General features: G+C 42.7%; 1 protein-coding gene across 4 annotated transcripts in view; it reads left to right on the top strand.

Annotated features, from left to right (window-relative positions):
• ICE1 (interactor of little elongation complex ELL subunit 1) overlaps window positions 1–11,038 on the top strand; it is a 45,529-nt gene that overhangs the window by 8,144 nt on the left and 26,347 nt on the right. For 3 of the 4 annotated variants that reach the window (XM_015593432.2, XM_025050490.1, XM_015593433.2), the window contains exons 4-10: window positions 2,141–2,159; window positions 2,943–3,054; window positions 4,500–4,576; window positions 5,433–5,470; window positions 7,625–7,707; window positions 7,917–7,956; window positions 8,041–8,097. In XM_015593432.2, coding sequence (XP_015448918.1) covers window positions 2,141–2,159; window positions 2,943–3,054; window positions 4,500–4,576; window positions 5,433–5,470; window positions 7,625–7,707; window positions 7,917–7,956; window positions 8,041–8,097 — 426 coding nt within the window. Of the gene's footprint in view, window positions 1–24; window positions 345–2,057; window positions 2,160–2,942; window positions 3,055–4,499; window positions 4,577–5,432; window positions 5,471–7,624; window positions 7,708–7,916; window positions 7,957–8,040; window positions 8,098–11,038 lie in introns of those variants that run through there. The other variant, XM_025050491.1, reaches the window with a different exon arrangement.

The raw sequence follows: 11,038 nt of genomic DNA, 5'->3' as shown, positions 1-11,038 counted from the left end.
CCTTTGGGTTTTTTTAATCCCTTCATGTTTTCTTAACTGAGAGTTGTCAGGTACCTTTTGGAAGGTGGCACGGGCGGGCTGCGAGTCGGGAGTGTGCTGTGCAGGGCAGACAGCTGGTCGCCCACTGTGAGCCTTTCCCGGCGAAGGCCGCTCATTTCCTTCCTTTGGAGTTGATTTCGTTTAGTCACTGATTCTGACGTTTTAAGGCGCCGTGAGCTTTTTAACAAACAGGTCTTCCTCATCTGTGCAGAGGACATGCCGCAGAGTAGGTGCAGGAGTCATGTGAAGCCAGGTAGAACATTTGGGGATTTCTGCAAGAAGGACGCTGCAGGACTATTCAGAAGGTTAGAAAACTGACTTACGTTAGCCAGTGTGACACGTAGAGAATTCACGTATATGATCTGAGTCACAGTGGCATTTCACATCCACGGGGCTGTTCTCGGCCTCTTAGTCCCCGTTTATTCAGTAGCTGTGGGGGCCACCTGTAGTGTGGTTGGGCTCGGGTTAAATATTTTTTTGGCAGGGTGAAAATTAAGTTTGCAATTGATCCTTCCACATCTTGTGATAACACATTCCCTGACTTGTAACTTCCACAAAAATAAAATTTCTCTCATAAAAACACACGTACATTTTCAGGGAGTCACTGAATGCAGAGTCTGCCTCAGTATTGGGGCAGACCCCGAGGCCCACTTCACTGTTTCTCTGGCACCTCTACACTTAACAGGTCACCGAGGACTTGTTTGTGTTGCTACTGTCATATCTAACCTGTGAGTTGGAGCAGTAGAAGCAGGGAATAACATTTAAATTCCTTTTTCATATCTGAATTTTTACATTAAAATATGGATGTCATTGAAGTCTCCTTGTGAAACTGTCACTGTTTATAAATGTGTATTATTGCATGAGTAATCTTTGCTTATGAAAGCTGTACAGAAACAGTTACTACAAGTACTTTTAATTACATAGGAAACTAGGTAGGCAGTTAATTCCAGTATTAAGAGACTATGTGTTTATTATGGCATAACCCTTATGAAGTAATTACAGCATGAAAATTATTGATTTTTTCTAAAATTCGACTAAAATTTCTTTAAAATCAAAATTGTTAGAATAACATTAAAAATTGATCAAACTTTCCATTGTTCTTGAATTCCCACCGGTGAAATGGTAATCTGGTCCTGCCTCAGCTATAGGTAAATGGTGATTTTTTAAAAAATACATTAAGTGTTTACCCAAAATTAGGTATTCGTTGTACCTCAACATGTAGTAGCTTAGGACCGGAGGTGCCGATGTTGCAGGCCCGGTATGGCTTTGTGATGTAACTTGATTTCTTTTTTGTATAATTCTGTTTTTTTTGTTGTTGTTGTTCTTCTTTTTACAGGGCAGTTTATTTTATTTCATCTGATGATTTGCTGACCTTTTTTTCCTTGCAAAGACTGCAGTAAATTAGAATGAATAAATTTTGAGGTTACATTCTAATAGTGGAGGATGCAGATGTGTTACAAACATTTGCCGTATTGTGATTTGAAAGTAGGAATTTATAGGAGATGAAACGTAAAGGAATTATGTTTTACTATCTTAGAATATGTTACGGCAGTTCGAGATGGGAAACGAAGTTAGCAAATTGTGTAAATCGTAAAAGTGAAGGATTACATAGGTGTTATGTTCTCCCTGTCTTTCTGTTCTCATTACTCACTGAGTGTAGTTATGTATGTTTTTAGTAAGGACAGAACTCTTGTTTGCTGGAAGTATGCTCTGGACTAGTTGAGGAATGAAGGACAGATTGTTTGGGATTCTGATATATACAGGATTATTCAAGGCATTTTCCATAAGTTTCTTATTGCCTTTATTCTTGGAATTTAATATCAGCCAGATAATTTAATCAGATACTTTTTTGATTTAGAGAAGTGAAGGTTTTGACTTTTGGTACATGTAAGGTAAATAGAAATAACTCAGTGAAAAGCTTTATCATATATATGTGATATGTTATATACATTATAGATAGAACTTTGAATGTTGTTTTCTAGGAATTATGACCTTGCTTTTATTTATATTGAACACAGATCATTGCGGATCATTTTAAAGTGAATTTTATCTTCAAGTATCAGTAGATAAAATTCGCAGAGTTTTCCTTAATAAGTTTTACAGCTGCAGTTTGCCAGAAGGTAAGCTATCTGTTTTCATAATTGATTTGGAGGAGGCGTTTATCAACCTAGATATTTAAACAGATTTGAACAAAGTGTCACATAGGAGTGACCCATTATTTAGAATGTTGCTTTGATGCTCGTAGTAAAAAAAAGATTCACATTTTCTTTATTATTAAATTGTCCAAATGAATTTCTCATGAAGGTCTTAAATTATGGTCTGGTTTGACATTTCCATAACGTTTACTGATCATGTTGCCAGTTGAAATGAATTTTATTCTTATGTAATTATTGTCTATGTGAATTGGACTGTTTAATGAGGTTGTTTATCTAGTATATTTGAAACAATTTAAAATACGCTTATGTAAAAATCTAGCAATATTTTGTACTCTGATTACATTTATCACCTAGAAGAAGGCAAAGCATGGTTATAAAGTGAAACACAAAATTTCCTATCATTTTATTTGAGTAAATAGGCATGAGGCCAAGATCAGAAGAGCCAAATTATTTGGCACAATGTTTTTTAATATATTTTCTACCAGATTGAGAATCTCTCCTGTATTTGCTTCTCAAGTAGCTTTTCGATATACTTTTATTCGAAATAGACTATAATGACAAAGAAGTAAAAAGCAATATGAAGGTCACGTTGCTATAAACAGAGGGAATGCATTTAAAAAGAGCAATTCTTTTATTCCTTTATTTTGTTTCAATTTAGAAAAAAATTCAAAAATCACCAGTAGATATATTTAATAATGCATAGTAGATTCTTTCATGTAGTAATGTTAATGCCTACTCCATTTTCAGAGAGAATAGTACTCTGCATCACCAAGTGGAACAGATGCTTCAGAAAATTTCTCCTCTGCAGAAATGCCAGGAAGAACTGGGATCTTTAAAAGCAGAGCTGGAAGAGAAGAAGGTACCTGCGGTGACTTCTCATAGCTTTAGCCTTAGTACATGAGGGCCGCTTGTGCCTGTGACTGGAGGAAGGGGACATGCTTATCTCAACAAAGGAAGGAAATGCCAGTCCAGACTCTTTAGGTGTATTACTGTACTTAGTGAAGATGGAACTGGTTGATTCATGACTTGGTCCTTACAGTAATTATTAGCTCTATAATTCCATGTTAGTTGCTTATGCGTCATGAGAGGTTCAGTAGAGTCACCTCCTAGCTGTGAATTTTTATGGCTATGTGTCTTGCATTCATTGTCTTTTCACATTTTTTACCTTTAAGTATAAAATAAGATGCAAAATTTTACACTTAAAAGGTAGAGAAATCGTGTCCTGCGTTTCAAAATCAAGTTGCAATCAACTTTATTGAAAATGCTATGAACTTGCTTTCCTCTGTAAATTTTGGTTTACTCTTTATAGGCGTCTTAGAGAATTCATGGCTTTTGTAGGTGAGAAATATCTAAAACTAATACGGCGAGGTGGTTTCCAGGAGCCCAGTTATGGTCAAGCTGGGATGGCTCTCGGCTTGTCTTCCTGTTCTCGGAGCTCTTCTCATGATGGCGTTTGTGCCTTTCAGTTTTCAAATTCTGCCACTCGAGTAATGCCCTCGCCCTCTCTGAGGCCTCACCTGCCGTAACTGATTGATTTCCCTATGTCTGTAGCCATCGTTGGCCATGTATCTGACTACGTAGTGAAAGTGAAACAGACAAGCATGGCATTGAGCTGCGTCTCCCTCCGACTGTGTAATGATCTCATCAGCTTGTCTAAGAGGGAGCAGAGCCATTGGAGTCACACCTGGACGTGAAGCCCTTGTCACTTACTCACTGTGACTTGTCAGCGTGTGGACCCTCAGACCTCTCATCTGGGAAGAGGGGTCGTAAAGGCCATCTCTCAGCTGTGCAGATTTCAGAGTACACACACTGTGCTCTGAGACAGCACTCGGCAGTGTCTGCCCCACTCCGCAGTGGCCATCAGGGTGTGCGCGTTCACTGGTGTTACACACTGTTCCAGTTTTCGTTCAGTATAGTGACTAGTTTATTTTTGCATAGTAGTAACAGTAGTATATATTAAGCTCTAAAATGTCTTTATGTTTTGTTGAATTTTAATTGGTTGAGACAAATATTACCTATTCAGTGTTATGAAGATTTGTAATTCCTTTAAGATTAGTATTTTTAAAATTTTATAGCTTCGTTTGATTAGAGATTAAATCATACGTCTATTAAGGGTGTGTTTAAATTCATTAAACAGAATGAACTATAGTTTCAGTGAACTATTCAGTGAACTATAGTTTCCTGCCTAATGTATTTATTCATTAATTTCATACTGGTAAAAGATGATAATTTAGCATTTCAAGATCAAAATAAGTTATTACTGATTGTTAGTGACTTTTAAATTAACATCTATTTCCTTTTTAGAGTTCTCTAAAGTTGTATCAAGATACTCATCAGGAATATGCTCGTGTAAAGGAAGAATGCTTGAAGACCGATGCCCAGTGAGTAGTTTTAAAATTACTATGGAAATAGGGTTTTCGTCTTTGAACAGAGCTCATCCTTAAATCAGTAGTCTTTCTCTGTTCGTGGTCCTCGGGTCTGTTGGCTGTAATTAACTGAGGTCTTGAACTGAGCCCTTCAGCCTTGGTTTCCACATCTGTGGAGCGGAGCAGAGCATAAGGGGTTATGTAGCGTGGCGAGGGGAAGGGCTGCGAGGGCCTCCGCGGAGGTGTTTACGTCCACGCGTGTGCGTGCGCCTCTGTGTCTGTGTGTGCCAGCACTGGAGCACGCGTCCCAGCAGATGCGTGGGTGTCTGTCACCATTCATGAAAGGGCTGTCAGGAGCATCCAGTCGATTCTTTTGAAGTTTAATACTGTATTTTATACAGAACTCTTGGTAGCTGCACGGACAATGGTTTGATGTCACGTGTCGTAGGGTAACGTGGAGACTTCTCACAGTTACCGCCTTCGATCCAGAAATCCACCCTGAAACAGGTGTGCGCATCCCCGAGCGGGCGGTGTGAGCTGCTCCGCGCTCCCGGAGGCGGCACTGCTGAGTTAGACACGGGCCGACGCGGAGAGGCCGCTGTGGCTCGGGAGGGAAAACGCAGATTTGATCCATTAAATTCTCTTTAGAAACGCTACACCCCACACGGCACAGCGGATTCCTCAGTGCTTCCTGCCCTTAGAAAGTTGCTGGGAACCTCGTGGTTGCTGTGTGATACTCCTGACTGACAGTGTCTTTGTCATGTAAATCTCCACAATTAAGAAAAATGTACCACAACCTGTAATACATATGTTTTCCTGTTGTACTGTGTATTTATTTTTACCATTTTAACTTATAAAATTTCATTCTTAGGAAGAAGAAACTAGAAGCCAAGGTGAAGAAGCTGGAAGGTAATTGGCATGGTTGTCACCTGGCTAGTGGAAGTCACTGGGCTGTGTACGGAGCACTGGCCGCCATGCGGGGTGCAGGGCCGGATCCGGGAGCTTCGTCGTCGGGGTTTAGATGGCGCACCCTGGGTGACTGTGTTAACGTACCGGTAGCAAGACATTTGAACACCGTACACCTCCCGGTTACTGGAGAGCAGCATGAAAACGGATGTGGCAAATCCTTGAAATGGCATTGCACTCAAAATAGCAGCAACCATACTTTTACTGTAAAAAGCAGCAACTAATAGGAACATTTAACTTTGGAAGTTGAATCTCATGGAGCTTTCTCATTTTTCCTAATGAGATCAATGGTTAGTAGAGAAGGTTACTACTTTTAGTACTAAGAAACTTGATGTATCTAGATAGGACACACTCATGCAGAGATTTCCATGAGATTCCTTCCACTGGGGATTGTCACTTTGTCCCTGATCCTCCCTCCACACCCCTGTGGGCTTAGAGGCTCCGTCCGCACTGACCAGGCAGACTGCAGAGGGGCCGTGTGAACAGCCGGTCGTTAATAACTCTTTCAGGAACTGAGGCCAGATCCTTTGTCTTTGTCTTTTCCGCCTTCACTGGGCGGTGGGGCCGAGGCAGTAACGTCAGGTGGAGGAAAGTGGGGCTTCAACAAGCCTCTTCCTGACCCTGCGGTTTGCTTTGTCACCAGACTGACAGACGACGATGCGTTTGTCATGTAGAGTGCGAAGCAAGAATTTAAATTCAGTGGGATCAGGGCGTATAGACTAAAAGTTGCTGACAGTGTTTCTAGTCGGTAGTTTACTAGATTGAGCCTGATCTTTTAGACCATCACCCTTTGGACGTTTTGGTAGCAGTTTCCTCTGACCCGGTTGTCGGCACAGACGGAGACGCTGTGGCAGGAGACGCAGCAGCGCCTGCTCTCGCCGTGTGCAGACGAGCACCAGTCTGCGGAAACGGGTTTAAAGAGATCCAAGTTGCCTGTGAGGCTGCATGCAGCTTTTAGAACAGACTTTGTGAAGTGAAGGTAGAGCCTTTATTTTCCTTGTGACACGTTTTTCCTGGCAAGTGATAGGGCATGATAGTCGGGTCAAGACATAGTCAGGTAAGGGTTGCAGCTCTGGTGTTTCGTGGGATTTGACTTTTCATAGCACTTGGTACGAACGTTCAGGTAAAGTCGGTACTGCTCTGCTCCTTACTAGTGTATTCGGACTCCGCAGTTCTCCAGAACTGGATCCGGACCCGGGAGGGAGCGAGTGGCTGAAGGAACAGAGGAGAGCTGTCAAAGTGCCTTGAAGGGACCGTTGCCCCTTTAGTGACTCGGGTTTGAACTGTTCAGATCCGATTACTTACATGGTTTTCAAGAAATACATTAAATGTATTTTTTCTTCATTAGATTTTCATAACATTTTTTTTTCTCTAGATTACTTTATTGTAAAAATACAGTAAATAATGCATGTAACATACAAAACACATGTTCATCGACTGTGGATGTGGTCGGTGAGGCTTCAGTCAGCAGGGGCTGTCAGTAGTTACGTCTGGGGGTCAGACGGCACCTGCGGACGTTCAGCCGCTCGGGGTCGGCAGCCCAAGTCGCCGTGCGGTGCAGGGTCAGCTGTAGACCCGCAGTAAGGGTAGTGGCAGCTGGGGCTTGGCCTGGCGAAGGGAGTTCCAGGAAGGAGGAAGAGCGCGGCAGGCCCCGGGGAGACTGTCCCTCCCCCAGGTGAAGAGAACGGTCGTAACCGTACTGCAGGGTGAAACCACAGGCCCACAATCTGTCAGACTTGACTGGCTGGTGGTTGAAGGACGAGGGGTCCAGGGCCTCTCCTGCGAGGATTGTGCGTGTCAGAATCTTGTCTGACCGGAGGGTCTGGGTCGGCTTGTGTCTGGCTTGTAGAGGATTCTTCGGGCCTGCGCCAGTCATACGGCTCTGGGGGGGACGGAGAGGATGGTGGGAGCACCATGGGGTTCTGCGTTTATCCCTGATAGATACGGTACCGAAGGAACAGCAGCCTTTACAAAGTTCCTTCCAGAGTTTTAAGAAATGAGAAAAATTTTACTAGGTTAGATTTTGGGTATTTCATTAATGGTGGTCGCCAAGTTGGTAAATTATTTTTCTCTCTTCACTGCTCTCTTGAAATAAAGAGGCTGCCATCAAGCAGATTCAGGACTTCAAGCAACTGAGGAATGAAAAGAAAATACTAGAAAAGGAGTTTAAGAAGACACAGGTAAGAGATGGCACAGTGTACGCACGTGCTGGGTCTCCGGCTTCAGGTGTCCTTAGACTCCTCTGTGAGTAGAGGGTCCCATCATGGCGGAGTCGGGGACGAGGCCCTGGCGGGAACAGGCTGCAGTGCCCGTCGGTGCCCTGTCCCCTGGGTCTGGATGGCCGTGTGCCTCTCCTGGTGCTAACGCCTCTGACGCTTTGTTTCCACAGGAAAGGCTTGATGAATTTTCTAAACAGAAAAATGAAAAGGGTGAGTACTCAGTTAATGCTAACTTAAAAATTTAATTTTCACATGCAGTATTCTTTTTTAACTGTTTTCCCCCCATATTTTTAGAGTTGAGACATATTGGAACACAAATTTCAAGTGATTCTTACGGAAGCATAGATAAAAGTGAGTATATGCCAAGTTCATTTTTATTTCTGTGCCTTACTTTTAGTGGTTTTGGAGGTTGCTCATCACTCTTACCTGTGACTGAGAATTCTTAGTAGGTGTTCCGTGTAGGAAGCAGCCATACCCTGTTACCTGTGTTCATTCGATCTGCGTATGTGTCATCACCTTGCTGTCTGATACCATCGTGCAGTGAATGAAAGCGCGAGAAAATAATCTTATTTGGGAAAGGAAAACGAGAGAGATAATTTCCACACTTTTCAATAAATAAGTAGTTTTCTCATTAGGTTACAATTTATCAAGTCAATTTATTAAATTTCTTAGGTGCCAACGATATGAAAATTGTTAAAGTCAGGCAGGAAAACTGTGGCGTCCAAGCCCTCTAGCGTGTTTTTGGAAGACGAGAATTTAGGGAAGGCCAGAGGTCACAAGAAGTCACGTGGTCATCACAGAAGTCACAGGGAAATCACAGACGTCCACGTGCACCTTTTATCTCTGACTGTGTGACCTTGTAGGTGAGAAGGAATAACGCTAGAAGTTGAGAAATTGGGGTTTTCATTTTAATTTTTCTCTTCATTGTGTGACCCCTGGCCATTTACTTCTTCGTGTTTTGTTTTTCATTTTTAAAAGGAAGGTTGCGAGTTTCTGCTCTATCTCACACTTTTTTGGTAGCGATACATTTGAAATGTAGATGATAGTATTTTCATGTCACTAACATCTTATTTTTCTTCCAAATGAGTATTATTACAATTATTAAGACCGCTTAAACGTTTTTTTGTACAAGTATGTGGTGTCTCCTTAGACGTCTTTAGAAGTCTCCTTTATCCTTTTTTCCCCTTTAATTTTTCCCCCTGATTCAGCGCACAGGAGCGTTGTTCCCCGTGGCCCGAGGCTGTGACGGCCCCCACCTTTCAGCTGCCGGGGCCCTGGCTTAGCAGTCAGCTAGCGGTAGTGCTGTGTGCTCGAGACTCTGCTTCCTGCTTCCGCGTGTGGGCGGCGAGACTTCTCGTAGTAGATTCCGCCGAGAGGAGCAGGACTCGACGACAGTGGCTGTCCTAGCTAGCTCACGGCGGCCGTTGCGTTTAGCTCTCTCTTCGGGACTCGCAGACTTGTCCCGGGCCCGCTGTTCTCAGGCCTCACTGCTGCGCACCAGGCCCTCCCAGCCCTTCCCACAGGTGCTCCCTGCCCCACTTTCTGGTTTATTTTCTTCAGAGAACTCATCACTGTCACAAGGAACTTCTTTTCTGAAAAAGTTTTCCGTCCCTGTGAGGGCAGGGATAGTGTCTGCTGTACATGTCAGTTTTTCCAGATAGATAAGCACAGAGTCTTTAGGAATCTGCTGAGTGAGCGGTGGACCTTGGTGCCGACTTCCTGATTCTTAAGCGCGTCTGTAATGCTTTTCATCTGGTAGCACTTGCCTTCTGAAAGAGACTTGAAAGTTAGGCAGCAAGAGTGTTTGGTCGACGTCACTTTTAAAAAGGCGGCCCGAGTGCCACATTTCCTTTTGATTTTGGTCCGAATTTCAGTAATAATGGCAGACAGGAAAAAAAAAAAAAACTATTTATAGTTAAAAAGTGTAGCACCAGTGGAGGATAATGAGGAGATGTGAAGCAGACGGTATCAACTGCTAATGGAGCCCAAAGTTACAGAGAAAATGGCAGCTCTCAACAGCACATTTTCATGGCAGAAAAGTCAGAGGTGGCACAGAGAGAGAGGGGCAGGAAGGGAGAATGCTGACAAGTCAGTGATCAGCCTTCTGGGTTCAGACACAGTTTCTGGAGTTTGTCCACAGGCTGTGGCTCAAAGTTTATTTCTCTAAAGTGTAGTTATCACAGGGGAGGTACCCAGAATGGGTGCAGATATCAGAAAATTGGGTAATTATGGCTGCTTTCAAAGACAGCTGCTCCTGGTCCTAGAACATGAGATATTTGTATACTCCTTGTAAATGCTCAAAACTGCATTCACTCTGCCGCCCTTCCCTCTGAAGGCGGGCTTCTGTATGCTTATGAAATGAGAACCTGTATTTATTGCCAAAGTGTAGGACTAAAAATGTAGTCTGAAAAAATGGACTCTGGCTATCAAAGATGTCCTGCCTAAACTTTCGTCTAAAACAGAAAAAACAGTGACAAGAAAGACAGACACCAAGCTCAAGAGCTAGGCTCTGAGGAAACAACATGAAATCGTGAACCGATAGAAAATGTTAAAGATTGAATTTTATTTTTAGAGAAAGTCTAAGAACATTTCCACAGGCTGCTGCTATGGAATTGGAGTTGGGGTTCTGGAATATTGATACTATTAGAAATACACCCACTAGAAAGGCCGAATTGTTGAATGGAAGAACACAAGATTGATTATTGAGCCAAGAAATGTAATCGTGTGTGTGTCTCAGAAAGTGATACAGAAAAAAAAACAAGGAAATTACAGGTATTAGGGAAAGTCTAAGAGTCTGGAAAGTGGAGCTGGATGTCATTACAGTCATGTGTGAGGACTTCAGGGGGGAGCAGAGGTGAGAGGCGAGAAGGCGATCAAGGGACAGTAGAGGGAGCTTCCCAGAGCAGAGGGGACCCTTCCGCTAGGAAGGCCTCCGAGTCTGGCCGTGACTCATGTACGACCTCGTCTCCAGCACGTTCATTGGAAATACGTTTAAAATCAAAAGAAGCAGAAAGATTAACATGCAGGGATGGATAAAGAAATTCCAAGCAAATGCTAACTTGAAAGCTGTAATGTAAGGCAAGAAATAATTCAAGCCTAGACATGAACTTACATGCATTAAAAGGGAATATCTAGACTGGTTAAAAGTGCAGTTTACCAAGAAGATACTGCTATTGTGGACCAAAGCGTGTGAAACTTTTTATTTCCAATAAAACGCTTGGAAATTCCAGGGCCAGCAGCTAAGTGTGTTTTCATGGGAAACTTTAACATGTTTCTCAGAAATACAGAGAAA

This window comes from Pteropus alecto, unplaced genomic scaffold (genome assembly GCF_000325575.1).
Source record: "Pteropus alecto unplaced genomic scaffold, ASM32557v1 scaffold137, whole genome shotgun sequence".
Classification (NCBI taxonomy): Eukaryota; Metazoa; Chordata; class Mammalia; order Chiroptera; family Pteropodidae; genus Pteropus; species Pteropus alecto.
The sequence above is the reverse complement of the archived record's forward strand: the minus strand, read 5'-3'. Positions and strand labels throughout refer to the sequence as shown.